The sequence below is a fragment of the Oncorhynchus kisutch genome, linkage group LG24 (genome assembly GCF_002021735.2).
Source record: "Oncorhynchus kisutch isolate 150728-3 linkage group LG24, Okis_V2, whole genome shotgun sequence".
Classification (NCBI taxonomy): domain Eukaryota; kingdom Metazoa; phylum Chordata; class Actinopteri; order Salmoniformes; family Salmonidae; genus Oncorhynchus; species Oncorhynchus kisutch.
In genome coordinates, this window is record NC_034197.2 from 33,822,621 (window position 1) to 33,848,231 (window position 25,611).

The following is a 25,611-nucleotide window of genomic DNA, read 5'->3' on the forward strand; positions in this document are numbered from 1 at the left end:
ACTGTTAGGGGCTACATAAAGCTGTTCCAACAGCAGAGCTTCTTTTCAGCACCAGGGAGTGAATCCGCTACACCTTGCTTTCAGCGGAGCCTTGTCTGGCAGTTCATTCAGCCTCATTTACTGCCTTTAAAAAAACATAGCTGATATGGCTGACTTGCTTAAATAAATGTAGTTTCTAATGACAGTTGAGATGTACAAACTATGGCATAAGGGAACGACGAGCGGATAAGAGGCAATCCGTAATTTCGATTAAGACAATGTGCGAGCTAGAACGGAGGTAGTCAATATAGCTATTTGTTCAGCACTTTTGAAATGTACAGTGACAAAATGCAGAACATAGGCCGTTATTACAGTATTCTCCCTGTACACTAAGTCAGAACTGTAGGATAAATAAAGGGGGCATATAAGCAGACAAATAAAATATTTGATGATGACATTACTCTAAAACAGGCTATAGGCTACAGGTGCACCACCAAGTCAGAACAGTAGGCTAAATTATGAGGGGGAAAGGGACCAAATTATTAGGGTGAGGCACATGGGCTACTAACAGCTTACTAAACAACATACACTTAGTATTATGTCCAATGGCCGATGAGCAGTGATACGTTTTATCTATAATTTATCTTCATATGACAAGGATTGAAAAGGATTTGCCAGTAGATTGTCAACTTGATTCATGATGATGACTACTTGTCTAGCTTGCTAGCTAAGATTTTGGAAATATGATGTTAATATGATCAGTCCAATCAAAACTAAGGTAGATATTACGAGATATTACCTTGAGCCTTCTTGGATGGGCACTTCTAATGTAAATCTATGGCAGAACCCAAGGGGCTTGAATTTTCGAGCTGTCCTCATAGATTTTGCAGTGACGTAGTGTCCCCATGAATGACAGAACACTGAACCAATCAAGTCGCAACTAGAGAATATTACCAAACCCTACCCTCCATAGTTTCCACTGGCTACCACACCACCACAGAAAGCACTGAGCTAGGCTGAAATACCTAGATTTTGGAGCTGCCTTATGCAAGAAAGCAAAAAAAGAGACCATGGTTGTATGCGGCTTTATTAACTCAATTATTATTATTTTTTACATTGTTTACAAACTGAAATGTGACATGTATTAATGCCATCATCATACTTGTTTTTTTGTTAACAGGTGGGGCGAAAAACAGAGCCCCACAAACCTGGATGATGGGTTGCCACTGTGTGTGTGTGTGTGTGTGTGTGCGTGTGCGTGCGTGTGTGTGTGTGTGTGTGCGTGTGTGTGTGTGTGTGTGTGTGCGTGTGTGTGTGTGTGTGCGTGTGTGCGCGTGTGTGTGTGTGCGTGTATTCGTGTGTGTGTGCATTGAGTGACTGTGGAAGTTTGAAACCTGACTGGCTGGTTGGGTAGCCTCTGAAAGAGAGAGATTAATCCTGATCAACTACCTGGCCAAAGGTCAAGTTGATACAAATAAAATCCCATAGGTTCATTGTCAGTGTAAGACACGCAATTTGAAGATTCCATTGATAATTTGATAATAAAAAGTGTAATTGTCATGTCTTGTCATATTATGTCTTGTTCCTGTTCTTTCTCTTCACTCTGTCTCCCTCTGCTGGTCGTATTAGGCTACCTTCTCTTTCTCTCCTCCTCCAGCTGTTCCTCATCTCCTCTAACTACCTCGTTCACCCTTTTCCCACCTGTTCCCTTTTTCCCTCTGATTAGGTCTCTATTTCTCTCTCTGTTCCTGCTTCTTTCCTTGTCAGATTCTCGTTTGAGTTTCTCATGCCAGAACCAAACTATCGTCTTGTTTGCTTCACCCTTGTCCCATCCTGTTGGAATCTGCCTGTTCTTCTGATGCTACGTGTGATCAGGTCCCTCTGTCCGCTATGACCCGCGCCTACCCAGAGAGACCAGCAGTCTGTCGCCGCAACCCAGCTATTCTCCTCTGCTGCTAAGAAGGGGACTCTTTAGTAAATATCAGAAGGACTTTCTGTTTCATTTGTCGCCCTCTCTGAGGGTTGTCTATTTTGCCATTTTCTACATCTGAAGAGGATCTATGTCTTCCCTGTGTTTTTACATTAAAGGACTCTGTTTTTGTTAAATCGCTTTTGGGTCCTCACTCAAGTGCACAACAGTAATTGGTGTTAGTCAATTTAAATGAAGGTAAATTACATTGTGTGCAAAATGATTAATCATATCAATAGTAAATGAAGGTTTGAAGGGTTTTCATAACCTTATATTTTATCATCAGGTCTCCATGTAAGAAAATCCTCTGTTATTGATGTTACCGTCATTGGTGTTACTACTCCTACCAGTAGCACAATGTTATTATAATGGTACACATGACTTAATGTCATTAAGCTGCCATATTAGTTCATTTAGAATCGGAAGATGTATCCAAATACATTTAAATCAAATAAAAATATGTTTGTTTTTTCTTCAAATGCCATGCCCAAATGCTACCACAGAGAAGAAGAAAGAAACACCTTCTGCTCTGTATGAAAGCGAAGAGAGACATTGTTTCTTAACAATCTGAGACTAGAATATTGCCTATACAGGGTCTGTGTGTGTGTGTGTGTGTGTGAGTGAGTGTGTGCGTGTGTGCGTGTGCGTGTGTGTGTGTCTCAGACTGCTGAGCCACTGTGGGAGTTTGAAACCTGAATGGCAATGTACACTGTGTGGACATAAAATCAACACTGTTGTCCACCCTCTGTACAGACAGACTATCAACACTGTTGTCCACCCTCTGTACAGACAGACTATCAACACTGTTGTCCACCCTCTGTACAGACAGACTATCAACACTGTTGTCCACCCTCTGTACAGACAGACTATCAACACTGTTGTCCACCCTCTGTACAGACAGACTATCAACACTGTAGTCCACCCTCTGTACAGACAGACTATCAACACTGTTGTCCACCCTCTGTACAGACAGACTATCAACACTGTTGTCCACCCTCTGTACAGACAGACTATCAACACTGTTGTCCACCCTCTGTACAGACAGACTATCAACACTGTTGTCCACCCTCTGTACAGACAGACTATCAACACTGTTGTCCACCCTCTGTACAGACAGACTATCAACACTGTTGTCCACCCTCTGTACAGACAGACTATCAACACTGTAGTCCACCCTCTGTACAGACAGACAATCAACACTGTTGTCCACCCTCTGTACAGACAGACTATCAACACTGTTGTCCACCCTCTGTACAGACAGACTATCAACACTGTAGTCCACCCTCTGTACAGACAGACAATCAACACTGTTGTCCACCCTCTGTACAGACAGACTATCAACACTGTTGTCCACCCTCTGTACAGACAGACTATCAACACTGTTGTCCACCCTCTGTACAGACAGACTATCAACACTGTTGTCCACCCTCTGTACAGACAGACTATCAACACTGTTGTCCACCCTCTGTACAGACAGACTATCAACACTGTTGTCCACCCTCTGTACAGACAGACTATCAACACTGTTGTCCACCCTCTGTACAGACAGACTATCAACACTGTTGTCCACCCTCTGTACAGACAGACTATCAACACTGTTGTCCACCCTCTGTACAGACAGACTATCAACACTGTTGCCTACACCACGTACAGCCTAGATAAATAGATTATGAACACAATCCTAGTCTGTTATTATCATTATAATGATGAGATAGCAGGCTGAGCAGTGACCAGTAGGTGTTCTGTGTTAGGTGGGTTACAGCTAGATTAAAAGCAATGGATATGGCATATTAAATATACTATGCTATTGTTATCATATAGAAACATAAAGGAAAATGTGTTCATAAGAAGGGCCTGAGATCAAAGTCAATATTCAGACCACTAGGGGTCAATGTGTTTAGAAAGGATATCCAGTAAGTCTCCCTTAGTATTAGTAGGATCTCCATGTTACCTCCTCTCCTTGGTAGAGAACATGCTCAATGCCTGTGTATTTGAGGGAGGAGATTGAATGGTTAGCTTCAACAAAGTGAGCTGCTATTGGATAGTCAATGTTCTTGCACCTGATTGAGCTGCTCAGCTATGCTTTGTTTTAATTGTCTTTGCGTTTGTCCTACGTCCTGTTCCACATGAACAGGTGATGAGATAGATCCCTTGGTGTTGCATGAGATGATCCTCTAACAGGGATCTTTTGACCTGTATGTGGGGGTCTGAAGGATGTTTTTACACTGTGCGCATGAGCCACATTTGTAGTTCCCATTTGGGATAGGTGTCAAGAGTGTCTGAGTGGGCTCAGGGGGCATGTCAGATCTCACCTAACTATCTCCAATATTGCGACCACACTTATAGACCACCAGTGGGGATACCTTGAAGAGGTGTGCAATTTTCTGGTCTGATTGCAGAATATGCCAGTGATTTTTCAGAGTTGCTTTCATTTGGGGCAGCAGGTAGCCTAGTGGTTAGAGTGTTGGACTAGTAACCGAAAGGTTGCAAGATTGAATTCCTGAGCTGACAAGGTACAAATCTGTCGTTCTGCCCCTGAACAAGGCAGTTAACTCACTGTTCCTAGGCTGTCATTGAAAATAAGAATTTGTTCTTAACTGACTTGCCTAGTTAAATAAAGGTAAAATAAATAAAAAACATTCTCCGAACCCTCGGTGTACTTAGTGCAAAAGACGGTTGCGTTGTTTTTCTTCTTTGGTTGAGTTTTTAGTAATTCCTCTCTTGGTTTTATTTTCATCATTGCAGCATTAAGAGTTTTGTACTTGTAGCCTCTCATTTGAAATGTATCTGTCATTTCTTTTAGCATTGCTGTCAAAATCTAACCCTGCATAACTGGCTAAATAGTAGACCATTCTTGAGGGGAAGGGGATGCATACTATCTGATTAGTTTAACCCTGCATAACTGGCTAAATAGTAGACCAATCTTGAGGGGAAGGGGATGCATACTATCCGATTAGTTTAACCCTGCATAACTGGCTAAATAGTAGACCATTCTTGAGGGGAAGGGGATGCATACTATCCGATTAGTTTAACCCTGCATAACTGGCTAAATAGTAGACCATTCTTGAGGGGAAGGGGATGCATACTATCCGATTAGTTTAACCCTGCATAACTGGCTAAATAGTAGACCATTCTTGAGGGGAAGGGGATGCATACTATCTGATTAGTTTAACCCTGCATAACTGGCTAAATAGTAGACCATTCTTGAGGGGAAGGGGATGCATACTATCTGATTAGTTTAACCCTGCATAACTGGCTAAATAGTAGACCATTCTTGAGGGGAAGGGGATGCATACTATCCGATTAGTTTAACCCTGCATAACTGGCTAAATAGTAGACCATTCTTGAGGGGAAGGGGATGCATACTATCTGATTAGTTTAACCCTGCATAACTGGCTAAATGGTAGACCATTCTTGAGGGGAAGGGGATGCATACTATCCGATTAGTTTAACCCTGCATAACTGGCTAAATAGTAGACCATTCTTGAGGGGAAGGGGATGCATACTATCCGATTAGTTTAACCCTGCATAACTGGCTAAATAGTAGACCATTCTTGAGGGGAAGGGGATGCATACTATCTGATTAGTTTAACCCTGCATAACTGGCTAAATAGTAGACCATTCTTGAGGGGAAGGGGATGCATACTATCTGATTAGTTTAACCCTGCATAACTGGCTAAATAGTAGACCATTCTTGAGGGGAAGGGGATGCATACTATCTGATTAGTTTAACCCTGCATAACTGGCTAAATAGTAGACCATTCTTGAGGGGAAGGGGATGCATACTATCCGATTAGTTTAACCCTGCATAACTGGCTAAATAGTAGACCATTCTTGAGGGGAAGGGGATGCATACTATCTGATTAGTTTAACCCTGCATAACTGGCTAAATAGTAGACCATTCTTGAGGGGAAGGGGATGCATACTATCCGATTAGTTTAACCCTGCATAACTGGCTAAATAGTAGACCATTCTTGAGGGGAAGGGGATGCATACTATCTGATTAGTTTAACCCTGCATAACTGGCTAAATAGTAGACCATTCTTGAGGGGAAGGGGATGCATACTATCTGATTAGTTTAACCCTGCATAACTGGCTAAATAGTAGACCATTCTTGAGGGGAAGGGGATGCATACTATCCGATTAGTTTAACCCTGCATAACTGGCTAAATAGTAGACCATTCTTGAGGGGAAGGGGATGCATACTATCTGATTAGTTTAACCCTGCATAACTGGCTAAATAGTAGACCATTCTTGAGGGGAAGGGGATGCATACTATCTGATTAGTTTAACCCTGCATAACTGGCTAAATAGTAGACCATTCTTGAGGGGAAGGGGATGCATACTATCTGATTAGTTTAACCCTGCATAACTGACTAAATAGTAGACCATTCTTGAGGGGAAGGGGATGCATACTATCTGATTAGTTTAACCCTGCATAACTGGCTAAATAGTAGACCATTCTTGAGGGGAAGGGGATGCATACTATCTGATTAGTTTAACCCTGCATAACTGGCTAAATGGTAGACCAGTCTTGAGGGGAAGGGGATGCATACTATCTGATTAGTTTAACCCTGCATAACTGGCTAAATGGTAGACCATTCTTTAGGGGAAGGGGATGCATACTATCTGATTAGTTTAACCCTGCATAACTGGCTAAATAGTAGACCATTCTTGAGGGGAAGGGGATGCATACTATCTGATTAGTTTAACCCTGCATAACTGGCTAAATAGTAGACCATTCTTGAGGGGAAGGGGATGCATACTATCCGATTAGTTTAACCCTGCATAACTGGCTAAATGGTAGACCATTCTTGAGGGGAAGGGGATGCATACTATCCGATTAGTTTAACCCTGCATAACTGGCTAAATAGTAGACCATTCTTGAGGGGAAGGGGATGCATACTATCTGATTAGTTTAACCCTGCATAACTGGCTAAATAGTAGACCATTCTTGAGGGGAAGGGGATGCATACTATCCGATTAGTTTAACCCTGCATAACTGGCTAAATAGTAGACCATTCTTGAGGGGAAGGGGATGCATACTATCCGATTAGTTTAACCCTGCATAACTGGCTAAATGGTAGACCATTCTTGAGGGGAAGGGGATGCATACTATCTGATTAGTTTAACCCTGCATAACTGGCTAAATGGTAGACCATTCTTGAGGGGAAGGGGATGCATACTATCTGATTAGTTTAACCCTGCATAACTGGCTAAATAGTAGACCATTCTTGAGGGGAAGGGGATGCATACTATCCGATTAGTTTAACCCTGCATAACTGGCTAAATAGTAGACCATTCTTGAGGGGAAGGGGATGCATACTATCCGATTAGTTTAACCCTGCATAACTGGCTAAATAGTAGACCATTCTTGAGGGGAAGGGGATGCATACTATCCGATTAGTTTAACCCTGCATAACTGGCTAAATAGTAGACCATTCTTGAGGGGAAGGGGATGCATACTATCCGATTAGTTTAACCCTGCATAACTGGCTAAATGGTAGACCATTCTTGAGGGGAAGGGGATGCATACTATCCGCACATAGCAAGGTATTTTGATCTGTGGGCTTTCTGTATAAATCTGTGTGTAATGCATCCTTCTCTTTGATAATCCATAAATCCAGGTAGGATTTATGGATTACTATCTAAAAACATTGACGCCTAGTGGTCTGAATATTGATTTTGATCTCAGGCCCTTCTTATGAACACATTTTCCTTTATGAACACATCTTATAAATGTATATTCTTTCTACAGCATATTAGCTTATAACCTGGTTCAAGTTTTCATGACATTACCCTGAGGAAGGCACAGTGATGCCGAAACATTGGTAAATGACCATTAAATTGCTGGGAGTTTATACATGGAGTGTGCCACTTTATTTATTTTGATAGGTTACAGCTAGAGAAATGAATGTTGGTAGATAGTTTTTTCTCTCTCCAGATATAAAAAGGTTAACAGGGCTACACACAACTGGGGAACAGGTGAACATACAGGTGACTGAGGAACAGGTGAACATACAGGTGACTGAGGAACAGGTGAACATACAGGTGACTGAGGAACAGGTGAACATACAGGTGACTGAGGAACAGGTGAACATACAGGTGACTGAGGAACAGGTGAACATACAGGTGACTGAGGAACAGGTGAACGTACAGGTGACTGAGGAACAGGTGAACGTACAAGTGACTGGGGAACAGGTGAACGTACAGGTGACTGAGGAACAGGTGAACGTACAGGTGACTGAGGAACAGGTGAACGTACAAGTGACTGAGGAACAGGTGAACGTACAAGTGACTGGGGAACAGGTGAACATACAGGTGACTGAGGAACAGGTGAACATACAGGTGACTGAGGAACAGGTGAACGTACAGGTGACTGGGGAACAGGTGAACATAGAGGTGACTGAGGAACAGGTGAACATACAGGTGACTGAGGAACAGGTGAACATACAGGTGACTGAGGAACAGGTGAACGTACAGGTGACTAGGGAACAGGTGAACGTACAAGTGACTGGGGAACAGGTGAACGTACAAGTGACTAGGGAACAGGTGAACATACAGGTGACTGGGGAACAGGTGAACGTACAAGTGACTAGGGAACAGGTGAACCTACAAGTGACTAGGGAACAGGTGAACCTACAAGTGACTAGGGAACAGGTGAACGTACAAGTGACTAGGGAACAGGTGAACCTACAAGTGACTAGGGAACAGGTGAACCTACAAGTGACTAGGGAACAGGTGAACCTACAAGTGACTAGGGAACAGGGGAACGTACAGGTGACTGGGGAACAGGTGAACGTACAGGTGACTGGAGAACAGACGAACTTACAAGTGACTGGGGAACAGGGGAACGTACAAGTGACTAGGGAACAGGTGAACGTACAGGTGACTGGGGAACAGGTGAAACGACAAGTGACTGGGGAACAGGTGAAACGACAAGTGACTGGGGAACAGGTGAACGTACAAGTGACTGGGGAACAGGTGAACGTAGAGGTGACTGGAGAACAGGGGAACGTACAGGTGACTGGGGAACAGGTGAACCTACAGGTGACTGGAGAACAGGGGAACGTACAGGTGACTGGGGAACAGGTGAACCTACAAGTGACTGGGGAACAGGTGAACGTACAAGTGACTGGGGAACAGGTGAACGTACAGGTGACTGGAGAACAGACGAACCTACAAGTGACTAGGGAACAGGTGAACGTACAGGTGACTGGGGAACAGGTGAACGTACAGGTGACTGGAGAACAGACGAACTTACAAGTGACTGGGGAACAGGTGAACGTACAAGTGACTGGGGAACAGGTGAACGTACAGGTGACTGGAGAACAGACAAACCTATAAGTGACTGGAGAACAGGTGAACGTACAAGTGACTGTGGAACAGGTGAATCTACAAGTGACTGGGGAACAGGTGAACCTACAAGTGACTGGGGAACAGGTGAACGTACAGGTGACTGGAGAACAGGTGAACCTACAAGTGACTGGGGAACAGGTGAACGTACAAGTGACTGGGGAACAGGTGAACGTACAAGTGACTAGGGAACAGGTGAACCTACAAGTGACTGGGGAACAGGTGAACGTACAGGTGACTGGAGAATAGGCGAACCTACAAGTGACTGGGGAACAGGTGAACGTACAGGTGACTGTTGAACAGGTGAACGTACAGGTGACTGGGGAACAGGTGAACGTACAAGTGACTGGGGAACAGGTGAACGTACAAGTGACTGGGGAACAGGTGAACCTACAAGTGACTGGGGAGCAGGTGAACGTACAGGTGACTGGAGAATAGGCGAACCTACAAGTGACTGGGGAACAGGTGAACGTACAGGTGACTGGGAAACAGGTGAACGTACAGGTGACTGGAGAACAGACGAACTTACAAGTGACTGGGGAACAGGTGAACGTACAAGTGACTGGGGAACAGGTGAACGTACAGGTGACTGGAGAACAGACAAACCTACAAGTGACTGGAGAACAGGTGAACGTACAAGTGACTGGGGAACAGGTGAATCTACAAGTGACTGGGGAACAGGTGAATCTACAAGTGACTGGGGAACAGGTGAACCTACAACTGACTGGGGAACAGGTGAACGTACAGGTGACTGGAGAACAGGTGAACCTACAAGTGACTGGGGAACAGGTGAACGTACAAGTGACTGGGGAACAGGTGAACGTACAAGTGACTAGGGAACAGGTGAACCTACAAGTGACTGGGGAGCAGGTGAACCTACAAGTGACTGGGGAACAGGTGAACGTACAGGTGACTGGGGAACAGGTGAACGTACAGGTGACTGGGGAACAGGTGAACGTACAAGTGACTGGGGAACAGGTGAACGTACAAGTGACTGGGGAACAGGTGAATGTACAAGTGACTGGGGAACAGGTGAACCTACAAGTGACTGGGGAACAGGTGAACCTACAAGTGACTGGGGAACAGGTGAACGTACAGGTGACTGGGGAACAGGTGAACGTACAGGTGACTGGGGAACAGGTGAACGTACAAGTGACTGGGGAACAGGTGAACGTACAGGTGACTGGAGAACAGACAAACCTACAAGTGACTGGAGAACAGGTGAACGTACAAGTGACTGGGGAACAGGTGAACGTACAGGTGACTGGGGAACAGGTGAACGTACAGGTGACTGTTAGACAGGTGAACGTACAGGTGACTGGAGAACAGGTGAACGTACAAGTGACTGGGGAACAGGCGAACCTACAAGTGACTGGGGAACAGGTGTACCTACAAGTGACTGGGGAACAGGTGAACCTACAAGTGACTGGGGAACAGGTGAACGTACAGGTGACTGGGGAACAGGTGAACGTACAGGTGACTGGGGAACAGGTGAACGTACAAGTGACTGGGGAACAGGTGAACGTACAGGTGACTGGAGAACAGACAAACCTACAAGTGACTGGAGAACAGGTGAACGTACAAGTGACTGGGGAACAGGTGAACGTACAGGTGACTGGGGAACAGGTGAACGTACAGGTGACTGTTAGACAGGTGAACGTACAGGTGACTGGGGAATAGGTGAACGTACAGGTGACTGGGGAACAGAACATATTCAACTCAAGCAGCTAGTCTTACAGGTAGAAAACATTTACTACAGTCCAGCAGTATTACTGTTAGAATTACACTACAGATTAAATCATTACATAACACATTCCAAAACCCCGTACAGCATAAACAGAGGAAGTGACAGTCTCAGGCATTCTATTGCAAAGCATAATATACAGGAGGGGTTGGTGGACACGGTATGTGAGTTTTATAAGAGGGTTATATGAGGGATACTATCTAACATCAGTAAAAGCATTAGATCATTCATGGTCATAGATTATATATTGGTTGTACATTGTGTTGCAGCAATCTCTTGCAGGTAAGTTAGTTAGTGATCTGTGGTTGTTCAATGCCTGAACAGAAATGATTTGACAAAACAAATGAAGACACACATGGTTACTACAATAGTCCATATTGTATTCACTTTATACTCATTGCATGACCCTTGAGATGAGGCATCTTAATTTCAAGGGATTCCTGCAAATATGATACAAAAAGCCTACACATGTCAATATTTTAGTAATATAGCTAGTTGGGCAGTTTCTTCACTATAAAAACAATCAATTGTACTAATTCCAGAGGATAAGCCTGGAATATCAACGAGTCTAAGACGATCCCTTCCAATAGGAAGGTTGCCTTGTCCTTTAGACAATTTACTCATTGCCATGCCAACCATGTTTGACTGAAGCAGAAACCGACTTGGCTAGACTAACAGGGTAGTGTCCTGTATACCTGTGCCTCTCCTCTCAATCCTGGCTGTGGGCCACAACACGGGGGACCAGCTTCAGCTTGATGGGCTTCGTTGGGGCGATGAAGCCGTTGTCAAACAGCTCCAGAGGAACCTGAGGACACATCCAGGAAGTCTATATAAAAACCGATATGAATACAGCACCACACAGTCTCAATGTAATCAGCTCCAGAGGAACCTGAGGACACATCCAGGAAGTCTATATAAAAACCGATATGAATACAGCACCACACAGTCTCTCAATGTAATCAGCTCCAGAGGAACCTGAGGACACATCCAGGAAGTCTATATAAAAACCGATATGAATACAGCACCACACAGTCTCTCAATGTAATCAGCTCCAGAGGAACCTGAGGACACATCCAGGAAGTCTATATAAAAACCGATATGAATACAGCACCACACAGTCTCTCAATGTAATCAGCTCCAGAGGAACCTGAGGACACATCCAGGAAGTCTATATAAAAACCGATATGAATACAGCACCACACAGTCTCTCAATGTAATCAGCTCCAGAGGAACCTGAGGACACATCCAGGAAGTCTATATAAAAACCGATATGAATACAGCACCACACAGTCTCTCAATGTAATCAGCTCCAGAGGAACCTGAGGACACATCCAGGAAGTCTATATAAAAACCGATATGAATACAGCACCACACAGTCTCTCAATGTAATCAGTTACGGTTTAATTCTGTTTTGAGAACCTAAACTCACCCAAACAGCTACTACAGTCAACAACACAAAGATAAGCCATCACAAGCCAACATTCAACACCTACATATTAAAAAACTTGCACGCATATACACAAAGACTCAATACAGCACCACACAGTCTCTCAATGTAATCAGCTCCAGAGGCACCTGAGGACACATCCAGGAAGTCTATATAAAAACCGATATGAATACAGCACCACACAGTCTCTCAATGTAATCAGCTCCAGAGGAACCTGAGGACACATCCAGGAAGTCTATATAAAAACCGATATGAATACAGCACCACACAGTCTCTCAATGTAATCAGCTCCAGAGGAACCTGAGGACACATCCAGGAAGTCTATATAAAAACCGATATGAATACAGCACCACACAGTCTCTCAATGTAATCAGCTCCAGAGGAACCTGAGGACACATCCAGGAAGTCTATATAAAAACCGATATGAATACAGCACCACACAGTCTCTCAATGTAATCAGCTCCAGAGGAACCTGAGGACACATCCAGGAAGTCTATATAAAAACCGATATGAATACAGCACCACACAGTCTCTCAATGTAATCAGCTCCAGAGGAACCTGAGGACACATCCAGGAAGTCTATATAAAAACCGATATGAATACAGCACCACACAGTCTCTCAATGTAATCAGTTACGGTTTAATTCTGTTTTGAGAACCTAAACTCACCCAAACAGCTACTACAGTCAACAACACAAAGATAAGCCATCACAAGCCAACATTCAACACCTACATATTAAAAAACTTGCACGCATATACACAAAGACTCAAGCACACCAATAATCCCATTGAGACGATCAGTAATCTCACTTCTGTCTCCTTGCAGGTGACAAAACTGAACCTCTGGAGGATCTCCACTGTCACCAGCTTAATGGTCTGGAGGGCGAATCTCATGCCGATACAGTTCCTGGGCCCCATCCCAAACGTAAGGAAGGTGTAGGGATCAATGTTCTCTCTGTTCCCCTTACTGAACCTGAGGACAGAGGAGTGTTCAGATCAAAGTAGCATTCAGCACTGTGTCCAACACTAGAGTAGTGTTCAGCAATGCTACAGAATATTTAACTAGAGTAGTGTTCAGCAATGCTACAGAATATTTAGCTAGAGTAGTGGTCAGTAACTCTACAGACTCTATAGCTAGAGTAGTGGTCAGTAACTCTACAGACTCTATAGCTAGAGTAGTGGTCAGTAACTCTACAGACTCTATATCTAGAGTAGTGGTCAGTAACTCTACAGACTCTATAACTAGAGTAGTGGTCAGTAACTCTACAGACTCTATAACTAGAGTAGTGGTCAGTAACTCTACAGACTCTATAACTAGAGTAGTGGTCAGTAACTCTACAGACTCTCTAACTAGAGTAGTGGTCAGTAACTCTATAGACTATAACTAGTGGTGGTCAGTGACTCTATAGACTATAACTAGTAGTGGTCAGTAACTCTATAGACTATAACTAGTGGTGGTCAGTGACTGTACAGACTCTATATCTAGTAGTGGTCAGTAACTCTACAGACACTATAACTAGTAGTGGTCAGTAACTCTACAGACTCTATAACTAGAGTAGTGGTCAGTAACTCTACAGACTCTATAACTAGAGTCTGTAAAAAACTTGCACGCATATACACAAAGACTCAAGCACACCAATAATCCCATTGAGACGATCAGTAATCTCACTTCTGTCTCCTTGCAGGTGACAAAACTGAACCTCTGGAGGATCTCCACTGTCACCAGCTTAATGGTCTGGAGGGCGAATCTCATGCCGATACAGTTCCTGGGCCCCATCCCAAACGTAAGGAAGGTGTAGGGATCAATGTTCTCTCTGTTCCCCTTACTGAACCTGAGGACAGAGGAGTGTTCAGATCAAAGTAGCATTCAGCACTGTGTCCAACACTAGAGTAGTGTTCAGCAATGCTACAGAATATTTAACTAGAGTAGTGTTCAGCAATGCTACAGAATATTTAGCTAGAGTAGTGGTCAGTAACTCTACAGACTCTATAGCTAGAGTAGTGGTCAGTAACTCTACAGACTCTATAGCTAGAGTAGTGGTCAGTAACTCTACAGACTCTATATCTAGAGTAGTGGTCAGTAACTCTACAGACTCTATAACTAGAGTAGTGGTCAGTAACTCTACAGACTCTATAACTAGAGTAGTGGTCAGTAACTCTACAGACTCTATAACTAGAGTAGTGGTCAGTAACTCTACAGACTCTCTAACTAGAGTAGTGGTCAGTAACTCTATAGACTATAACTAGTGGTGGTCAGTGACTCTATAGACTATAACTAGTAGTGGTCAGTAACTCTATAGACTATAACTAGTGGTGGTCAGTGACTGTACAGACTCTATATCTAGTAGTGGTCAGTAACTCTACAGACACTATAACTAGTAGTGGTCAGTAACTCTACAGACTCTATAACTAGAGTAGTGGTCAGTAACTCTACAGACTCTATAACTAGAGTAGTGGTCAGTAACTCTACAGACTCTATAACTAGAGTAGTGGTCAGTAACTCTACAGACTCTATAACTAGAGTAGTGGTCAGTAACTCCACAGTCTCTATAATTGGTAGTGTTCAGTAACTGTGTAGTAGGACTCAGTAGAGGAGACTATTTGTTCTTTACTATGGTAGAGTACAGTAGGATAGAGTAGAGCCAAGCGTTTGGGTCATTCCACATTAAACAGGAACAACAGACCATGACTTTTTGGTTCTTTATGAAATTGAATACATTACTTTTTCAAAATATAATACACAAAAAAGTCATTTGGAGGAATGATGTTTGGTACATGGTTCATTTATTTTTTTACCCCTTTTTTCTCCCCAATTTCATTGTAATTCAATTGGTAGTTACAGTCTTGTCTCATCGCTGCAACTCCCCTACGGACTCAGGAGAGACGAAGGTCGAGAGCCACGCATCCTCCAAAACACAACCCAACCAAGCCACACTGCTTCCTGACACAATGCACATTCAACCTGGAAGCCAGCCGCACCAATGTGTCGGAGGAAACACCGTACACCTGGCGACCTGGTCAGCTTGCACTGTGCACGGCCTGCCACAGGAGTCGCTAGTGCGTAATGAGACAAGGATATCTTTGCCGGCCAAACCCTCCCTAACCCGGACGACGCTAGGCCAATTGAACGCCTCCCCATGGGCCTCCCGGGCGCAGCCGGCTGCGACAGAGATTCTGGGCTTAAACCCAGAATCTCTAGCACTGTGATGCAGTGCCTTAGACCACTGCGCCATCATGGTCTGTTTTTTGTTCCAGTTTTGTGAGAAACGACCAAGTCGTAAAGCAGAGACGAGTGTTACTGTATGTACCGTACCTCTCTGGTCGGAAGACTTCAGGTTTGGGCCAGTGTGTTGGGTGGTGGTGAAGGACCATGATTGGGATCATGACAACAGTTCCCTTGGGGATGGTCACACCATTCACCTCCACGGTCGCCTTGGCAACCCTCTCTAGCCGGCTGATGATGGGATACACCCGCAAGGTCTCGTTGATGACCATGTCCAGATACTCCATCTGCATCAGCCCTTCATAGGTGGGTGGAGCCTGCAGGGAGACAGGCACAACTTCACTACCCTTCATGGGAAACACTTGAGTGACCTTTGGCCATCGAGATCCTATTTAATTACTAGAGGGGCTACGTCATAAATCCTCAAAGTTCCAGAATGGGGTGAAAATAGCAGCTTGAGGTCACCTTGTCGGGGAAGATCTGGTCGATCTCATCCTGCAGGGCAGCCTGGACGTCAGGGTTTGTTGCCAGGTTATAGGATAGGAAACCCAGTGTGCTGCTGCTGGTCTCATAGCCCCCAAAGATGTATGTCAACGCCTGGGACAGGATCTCATGGTCGGTCAGCCCTGGAACACAACCACAACACAATCGCTCAGCCATGCTGAAAACCAAACATCTAGACCAGCATACATTTCAAGCTGGTCTATGCTGTTCCATGCTGGGTTCTGCTTGTCTATGCTGGTCAAACAGGTCTGACCAGCATGGTCTAATGGGTTCTGCTGGCTGACAAACATTGTCTAGCTGGTTATGCTGGCAGACCAGCATGATCTAGCTGGTCAAACTGGTCTGACCAGCAAGGTCTAGTTGGTTATGCTGGCATCCCATCTTTCATTGTGTTTTCGCTGGGGACCAGCCTTTGTTGTGGTTTTGCTGGTGATCAGCATTTGCTGTGTTTTTTGCTGGTGTCCAGTATTCGCTGTGTGTTGGACACTAGTGACCAGCATCAAGTCACATTATGCTGGATTGCAAAGTGATGTTTAAATCCTATTGGAATCTAAACTGGACCTACCATTTCAGTAATGGGTGGAATAAATCCAACTAACAGATTGGATTAGTTTAGAAAAATGTATGTTATTTATCTTTGTGTAGCATAAGATTAATTAATTCATTCATTCATTCATTCATCAATCAACACTGGCATACCACACACATCAGCAGCCCCTGCAAGGCGGGGGGCTTACAGGGTCTTTTATCTCAGCCGCATGTAGAATAGAGTACGAATAGAGTACTATAGCAATGCTAAATTCTATAAACTTCATTGCAAAATGTGTAGAACAGCATGGGATTGGCTATAAAACGGCCCATTTTACTTGTGCTCCAGATACTCTACAAGTCTAGAGAAGGACAGTTTTATTGCTTCTTTAATTGCTTCTTTAATCAGGACAACTGAGCTGTTGCAAAATGGTTTTCTAATGATAAATTAGCCCTTGAAAGTTATAAACTTGGATTAGCTAACACAACGTGCCTTTGGAACACAGGAGTGATGGTTGCTGATAATGGGCCTCTGTACGCCTACGTAGATATTCCATAAAAAATCTGCCGTTTCCAGCTACAATAGTCATTTACAACATTAACAATGTCTACACTGTATTCATGATCAATTTGAGGTTATTTTAATGGACAAAAACAAGGACATTTCTAAGTGACCCCAAACCTTTGAATGGTAGAATAATATAAAACGCTCTGAGATTAGGTTGTACAGAGAGAACCACAACACAATAGCGCAGAACGAACCACAAAATGACCGTTGTCACCCCTGTCCATGATTTTGAGTTACTTACCTTTGTGTGCAGCCTCCTTGGACCTGTGGTCCTGTGGGATCTGAGAGTCCACCATCAGCTGCATTAAGTCCACTCTGGTCTGCAGGGCCAAACCAAACACCACACCTATCAGTAATCATGATGCCACTTCAGTGGGGTTGAGGATAAGGTTTGGGGTTTATGCCTAGTACTGACTGGGGTATGGTTGGGGTGGAAATGAAATGAAATCAAATTGTATTTGTCACATAGACTTTGCCATGAAATTGTTGCTTATGAGCCCGTCCCAATGATAGAGTTAAATATAATTAAGTTAGTTAGTTAGTTTATTTATAGTTAAATATAATTAAGTTAGTTAGTTTATTTATAGTTAAATATAATTAAGTTAGTTAGTTTATTTATAGTTAAATATAATTAAGTTAGTTAGTTTATAGTTAAATAAATATAAAAATAGCAACACGAGTAATAAAATACACAAGAATGAAGCTATATACGCACAGCTACATATTTAGGAGCATATGTGAGTAAAATGGTTGCACTGTAGAGCCCATGCAGTTTGAAGTGACTAGGCATCAGGATAGGTTAGGTTTAGGGTAGGTGGTTAGGTTTAGGGTAGGTGGTTAGGTTTAGGGTAGGTGGTTAGGTTTAGGGTAGGTGGTTAGGTTTAGGGTAGGTGGTTAGGTTTAGGGTAGGTGGTTAGGTTTAGGGTAGGTGGTTAGGTTTAGGGTAGGTGGTTAGGTTTAGGGTAGGTGGTTAGGTTTAGGGTAAGGTAGGTGGTTAGGTTTAGGGTAAGGTAGGTGGTTAGGTTTAGGGTAGGTGGTTAGGTTTAGGGTAAGTGGTTAGGTTAAGGGTAGGTGGTTAGGTTTAGGGTAGGTGGTTAGGTTAAGGGTAGGTGGTTAGGTTAAGGGTAGGTGGTTAGGTTAAGGGTAGGTGGTTAGGTTAAGGGTAGGTGGTTAGGTTTAGGGTAAGTGGTTAGGTTAAGGGTAGGTGGTTAGGTTAAGGGTAGGTGGTTAGGTTTAGGGTAGGTGGTTAGGTTTAGGGTAGGTGGTTAGGTTAAGGGTAGGTGGTTAGGTTAAGGGTAGGTGGTTAGGTTTAGGGTAGGTGGTTAGGTTTAGGGTAGGTGGGTAGGTTAAGGGTAGGTGGTTAGGTTATGGGTAGGTGGTTAGGTTTAGGGTAGGTGGTTAGGTTTAGGGTAGGTGGTTAGGTTTAGGGTAGGTGGTTAGGTTAAGTGTAGGTGGTTAGGTTTAGGGTAGGTGGTTAGGTTTAGGGTAGGTGGTTAGGTTAAGGGTAGGTGGTTAGGTTAAGGGTAGGTGGTTAGGTTAAGGGTAGGTGGTTAGGTTTAGGGTAGGTGGTTAGGTTTAGGGTAGGTGGTTAGGTTTAGGGTAGGTGGTTAGGTTTAGGGTAGGTGGTTAGGTTAAGGGTAGGTGGTTAGGTTAAGGGTAGGTGGTTAGGTTTAGGGTAGGTGGTTAGGTTAAGGGTAGGTGGTTATGGTTAAGAGTAGGTGGTTAGGTTTAGGGTAGGTGGTTATGGTTAAGGGTAGGTGGTTAGGTTTAGGGTAGGTGGTTAGGTTAAGGGTAGGTGGTTAGGTTTAGGGTAGGTGGTTAGGTTAAGGGTAGGTGGTTATGGTTAAGGGTAGGTGGTTAGGTTAAGGGTAGGTGGTTAGGTTTAGGGTAGGTGGTTAGGTTAAGGGTAGGTGGTTGGTTTAGGGTAGGTGGTTAGGTTAAGGGTAGGTGGTTAGGTTAAGGGTAGGTGGTTGGTTTAGGGTAGGTGGTTAGGTTAAGGGTAGGTGGTTAGGTTTAGGGTAGGTGGTTAGGTTAAGGGTAGGTGGTTAGGTTTAGGGTAGGTGGTTAGGTTAAGGGTAGGTGGTTAGGTTTAGGGTAGGTGGTTAGGTTAAGGATAGGTGGTTAGGTTTAGGGTAGGTGGTTAGGTTAAGGGTAGGTGGTTGGTTTAGGGTAGGTGGTTAGGTTAAGGGTAGGTGGTTGGTTTAGGGTAGGTGGTTAGGTTAAGGGTAGGTGGTTAGGTTTAAGGTAGGTGGTTAGGTTAAGGGTAGGTGGTTAGGTTTAGGGTAGGTGGTTAGGTTAAGGGTAGGTGGTTATGGTTAAGGGTTGTAGCTCACATTGTGTACATTCTTGCTCCTCTCTGCTTTGATCTTCCTCAGGAAGGAATAGAAGAATTTCATAGCACCAGCAGGTAGGAAAGAGACATTACACATTTCCAGGAGCGGACGCATAAACGGGAACAACACTGGAGTGAGAGAAGGAGAGAAGATCATTGAAATGAAGAAACAAGAAGAGGTTCATCAATTAATCAATTTACACTGTACATGGAAATGAAAAATACATTGCTTAATTAACAAGACTACATCAGAGAGATACAGGAACTACAAAGGCACGTCATTCCTCCTTGACTACATCAGAGAGATACAGGAACTACAAAGGCACGTCATTCCTCCTTGACTACATCAGAGAGATACAGGGACTACAAAGGCATGTCATTCCTCTTTGACTACATCAGAGAGATACAGGGACTACATTATGTTCACACACATGCACACAGCTTACCTACTAAGATTAGGAGAGGATTTAACAGGTTGAATTTGAGTAGTTTCTTTACGTTGACAACTAAGGGATCGTTGGGTTGGTTGATAGAATCAATGTCAACACTGAACGCGCTACTTGCCACCACGTCCATACTGTAGGCCCCAAAGATTCTGGGAAACACACACACACAATAAAATGCATGAGAAAGATGTAATGTTACTGCCTCATTCGCGCATTTAACAAACTGCATTACCCATACTCACTCTTTAACTTCCAGGACCTCGTCAGTGTCCACTTTCTTCTGCAGAAACTTCACCAGGTTTCTGGAGTGTTGAGTCATTATCATGAACATCTGTCAAAAAATAAGATACATATAGTCTTGCTACACTAGACATATTCTCACATTTGTTCTGCATCCTGGATTCTGAAGCTCATCTTTTCTCAGGGCTGGATATAGGGAGCCCAGGTCAACAGCTTTCTCAATGATGCTGGATGTATACTCCACTACACATACTCTGTAGAGGCTGGATGTATACTCCACTAGACGTACTCTATAGAGGCTGGATGTATACTCCACTAGATGTACTCTATAGAGGCTGGTTGTATACTCCACTAGACGTACTCTATAGAGGCTGGATGTATACTCCACTAGACGTACTCTATAGAGGCTGGATGTATACCCCACTAGATGTACTCTATAGAGGCTGGATGTATACTCCACTACACGTACTCTATAGAGGCTGGATGTATACTCCACTAGATGTACTCTGTAGAGGCTGGATGTATACTCCACTAGATGTACTCTAGAGAGGCTGGATGTATACTCCACTAGACGTACTCTAGAGAGGCTCCACAACCCCTGAGTGCTGTGTGTGTACATTCATGTACGTGTGTCTTTACATCTTTGAGTCGTCCACTGGTGAAGGAGGGAGACAGAGTGCTGCGGATTCTCTTCCACTCATCGTCTTCTACGGTTGTTACAGCGTCGTGGAGCTCCCCGTTCAACCCAAAGTCCTGACCACACACACGTTCGAGAGGTTAGGATCAGGACTGAAGGTTAGAGAGGTTAGGGTTGTTTGGGTATTTCTACTTACCCGTCTGTTGGTAAACACAGAGTAACATTCCTTCACCAGGATGGTTTTGATCATGGCTGTGTCCATCACACCCATTATGGGCAGTCTGCCATCAAATAACCTAAAAGAATGACAAAATACTAAAATAACTACTAAATACTAAGAATGATTAAAGATTACAAATAATTCACCGGAGCATTGAAAACATAGTTCCCCTATACTTGTACAAACACACCCCCCCCACACACACACCTATCCCCCCACACACACTCAACCCCCCCCCACACACACCTATCCCCCCACACACACTCTACCCCCCTACACACACACCTATCCTCCCACACACACTCCACCCCCCACACACACTCTACCCCCCTACACACACACCTATCCTCCCACACACACTCCATCCCCCACACACACACCTATCCCCCCACACACTCTCTACCCCCCCTCACACACACTCCAACCCCCCCTTATACCTATCCCCCCACCCCCCCCACACACACCTATCCCCCAACACACACCTACCCCCCCACACACACCTATCCCCCCACACACACCTACCCCCCCACACACACAACTACCCCCCCCACACACCTACCCCCATACACACACCTACCCACCCCCCACACACCTACCCCCACACACACACCTCTACCCCCACCCAAACACCTACCCCCACACACACACCAACCCCCCCGCACACACCAGCCCCCACACAAACACCTACCCCACACACAAACACCTACCCCACACACAAACACCTACCCCCCACACACACACACCTAGCCCCCACACACACACCTACCCCCACACATCGCCGTACTTCTGGTAACAGGCATTGTCAAATATGAAGAGACCCTGTGAAAGAAGGGAGGAGATCAGCTTGAGTCCTCATGGTCCTCATGTCACACTATATGGACACCCAGTGAGTTCGAGCAACACACTACACAAAAGCAGAAGTAGTAGTATTAATGTAATAGTAACCTCACCCTTTTGTACTCTAAAAACGTCCCTATGAAGGGGAGAGGTTTAGGTCCCTGGATGCCGAGTTTCTTGAAGAATCCATAAGGTGCATACCCATACCTTATTATAGGGTTAGAGAGAAATATTCAGTGAGGAGAACGACCCAATTGTTTCCAACGTGAAGTCTCAGTCGCCCTTTTGAAGACCAGGAACCGTTTTTTTTGTGTGTCGCCATCCTGCTTCATGGAGGACTTTTTGGAAACATCGTATGCAGTTTGAGCCACTCAAAGGAAGTGAAGTTGCAGGCTAGCTCAGTGCTGCCCCTTCATTGAGTATCTCAAGTTGATGGCCGACAGGGGTACTGCAGGCTGCCAGCAGCCACTAAATTATCCTTACGTATGTGATTTCAGCAAAAAGGCCCCGGGGGGTGTTGTATATAGATAATATACCACAGCTAAGGGCTGTTCTTATGCACGACGCAACGCAGAGTGCTAGGACACGGCCCTTAGGCGTGGTATATTGGCCATACATTCCAAACCCCATAGTTGCCTTATTGCTATTATAAAGTGGTTACCAACGTAATTAGAGCAGTAAAAATAAATGCTTTGTCATACCCATGGTATGCGGTCTGATATACCATGGCTTTCAGCCAATCAGCATTCAGGGCTCGAACCACCCAGTTTATAATAAAAAATAATTGGTTAAAGGACATAAATCTGAAATAGAAGCAAGTATTCGTACCATGATTGTGTTCGGAATTGTTTTTACATCCATGAATATTGACCATTAAGATTGACTACAATGGGAGATGCTACTTACTGAAAACATTGCCCGCAGTACCCCGGTCGGCCTCAATGAGAGAGAGCAGTCGTTCTCATTTAGTTAATGTAATAATAGATTATACAGTAATATTTCAAATCACAGTAGTTAAAGTATAGATAATACACACAAGATACAATATAAAACACAACATACATCACTTGAGATTCTTGTTGGCTATGTAATGTTTACATATAATGTATTTAGCTGTATAGTTTACTGCCTATAGGCTTACGCTGTAACAGAACATGTTACTACTGTGTGATGTTCTCAACTTAAAAGGTACTACGTGTAACAATTCAACAAAAAACTGTATCTTGTTGTCAAAACAAGAGATTTGTTGGCCCCAGTCAATTTGAAAACAAGATATTTGCTGGCCCCAGTCAATTTGACAACAAGAGATTTGCTGGCCCCAGTCAATTTGACCACAAGAGATTTGCTGGCCCCAGTCAATTTGATAACAAGAGATTTGCTGGCCCCAGCCAATTTGACCACAAGAGATTTGCTGGCCCCAGTCAATTTGATAACAAGAGATTTGCTGGCCCCAGCCAATTTGACCACAAGAGATTTGCTGGCCCCAGTCAATTTGATAACAAGAGATTTGCTGGCCCCAGCCAATTTGACCACAAGAGATTTGCTGGCCCCAGTCAATTTGACAACAAGAGATTTGCTGGCCCCAGCCAATTTGACAACAAGATATTTGCTTGCCCCAGTCAATTTGACAACAAGAGATTTGCTGGCCCCAGCCAATTTGACCACAAGAGTTTTGCTGGCCCCAGTCAATTTGACAACAAGAGATTTGCTGGCCCCAGTCAATTTGATAACAAGAGATTTGCTTGCCCCAGTCAATTTGACAACAAGAGATTTGCTGGCCCCAGTCAATTTGACAACAAGAGATTTGCTGGCCCCAGTCAATTTGACAACAAGAGATTTGCTGGCCTCAGTCAATTTGACCACAAGAGATTTGCTGGCCCCAGTCAATTTGACAACAAGAGATTTACTGGCCCGAGTCAATTTTACAACAAGAGATTTGCTGGCCCCAGTCAATTTGACAACAAGAGATTTGCTGGCCCCAGTCAATTTGACAACAAGAGATTTGCTGGCCCCATTCAATTTGACCACAAGAGATTTGCTGGCCCCAACCAATTTGACAACAAGAGATTTGCTGGCCCCAGTCAATTTGAAAACAAGAGATTTGCTGGCCCCAGTCAATTTGAAAACAAGAGATTTGCTGGCCCCAACCAATTTGACAACAAGAGATTTGCTGGTCCCAGTCAATTTGACAACAAGAGATTTGCTGGCCCCAGTCAATTTGACCACAAGAGATTTGCTGGCCCCAGTCAATTTGACAACAAGAGATTTACTGGCCCCAGTCAATTTGACAACAAGAGATTTGCTGGCCCCAGTCAATTTGACAACAAGAGATTTGCTGGCCCCAACCAAGCCTGTCTTTCTTTGAACAATAAGAAGGCTTCACCATTAGAATACAATTGTGTGTGGGCCAAATAACATTTTTGGGAAAAAATAATGTGAAACACTATCATTCCATTATTACTGTAGATATATTAAGGACATTTTGTCCTTTTCTCAACAGCAGGTTAGTACAGAAAGCATGATTGTTAACCTTTTCTAATAAAAGGTACTTACCACATGAAGATAGCAAATAGTATCGCTACCAGAGTCCATGTCTCTGTGGAGAACGAAGGAAAGTACCACATCGTGTCTCCGCTCTGTTGCGCTTTTGACTCTGACCGTAGGCTCTGACCGACCTGTAATTCTCTCTTCTTCTTCTGTAATATTATGGCGGTCCACAAAGGAATGGTGTAATTATTTTACTTCCACCTTTTTAAAGGGCTATTCGTTAGTTTGAGGGTTAACGGGCGACTCTTTGCAGAGAGAGAGAATAGAGATAGATAGAGGACTCATATTTATATATGTGCCATTATAGCTTCTATGACACTGTGGGCAGCACCATTGAGGCTACAACATGTAGAAATCCCCACCAGATGAGTACTTTGACTACATTAAAATGGCAAAGGCATGGTGGAAGCCCTCAACGGTGCTAAAACGCCTTTTGGTCATTATAGGCCTCTATCATTCTCTATTGGGGAGGGAGAGGGGCGGGCAGAAGTAAAACAAATGACACAGGAATGTAAATGATTGACACAGGAATGTAAATGATTGACACAGGAATGTAAATGATTGACACAGGAATGTAAATTAAGTCATAGATAGTTCTCTCTGCTACTGCACGGCAAGCGGAACCGGAGCACCAAGTCTAGGTCCAAAAGGCTCCTTAACAGCTTCGACCCCAAAGCTATAAGACACCTGAACAAGTAATGAAATGGCCACCCAGACTATCTACATTGACCCTCCCCCCCTTTGTTTTTACACTGCTGCAACTCACTGTCTATTGTCTATGCATAGTCAATTTACCCCAACCTACATGTAAAAACTACCTCGACTAACTCTGTACCGGTACCCCTGTATATAACCTCCACACTAACTCTGTACCGGTACCCCTGTATATAGCCTCCACACTAACTCTGTACCGGTACCCCTGTATATAGCCTCCACACTAACTCTGTACCGGTACCCCTGTATATAGCTTCGTTACTGTTATGTAATTTTATTTTTTTACTTTACATTTGTTTTTACTTTAGTTTATTTAGTAAA

At 43.9% G+C, this 25,611-nt stretch overlaps 1 protein-coding gene across 3 annotated transcripts; it reads right to left on the bottom strand.

Annotated features, from left to right (window-relative positions):
- Positions 1–7,799: 7,799 nt before the first annotated feature.
- Positions 7,800–24,945, bottom strand: LOC109869080 (cytochrome P450 3A30). Of its 3 annotated transcripts, none has more exons than XR_004205284.1 (14): positions 24,583–24,945; positions 22,143–22,236; positions 21,959–22,011; positions 21,169–21,268; positions 20,975–21,088; positions 20,338–20,426; positions 20,096–20,244; positions 19,651–19,778; positions 17,559–17,637; positions 16,183–16,343; positions 15,808–16,034; positions 14,164–14,326; positions 13,305–13,467; positions 7,800–11,853 (listed from the first exon to the last, which is right to left on the bottom strand). XR_004205284.1 is itself a non-coding variant. In XM_031804096.1 (13 exons), the coding sequence occupies exons 1-13, from the start codon at positions 24,651–24,653 to the stop codon at positions 11,758–11,760; spliced, it is 1,524 nt and encodes a 507-aa protein (XP_031659956.1). In that variant the 5' UTR covers positions 24,654–24,945; the 3' UTR covers positions 7,800–11,757. The 3 variants fall into 3 exon arrangements, 1 of the variants encoding a protein (XP_031659956.1); XR_004205285.1 differs by lacking the exon at positions 7,800–11,853 and adding an exon at positions 13,039–13,053; XM_031804096.1 differs by lacking the exon at positions 13,305–13,467.
- Between the last annotated feature and the right edge of the window lie 666 nt (positions 24,946–25,611).

Excerpts from the sequence above, each read along its gene's own strand:
- LOC109869080 (XM_031804096.1), bottom strand. The coding sequence starts at position 24,653 with ATGTGGTACTTTCCTTCGTTCTCCACAGAGACATGGACTCTGGTAGCG. Across the intron at positions 22,237-24,582 it reads CTATTTGCTATCTTCATGTG|GTATGGGTATGCACCTTATG; the intron begins GTAAGTACCTTT and ends CCCTATAATAAG. Across the intron at positions 17,638-19,650 it reads GGAGCAAGAATGTACACAAT|ACCAGAGTGGACTTAATGCA; the intron begins GTGAGCTACAAC and ends TTGGCCCTGCAG.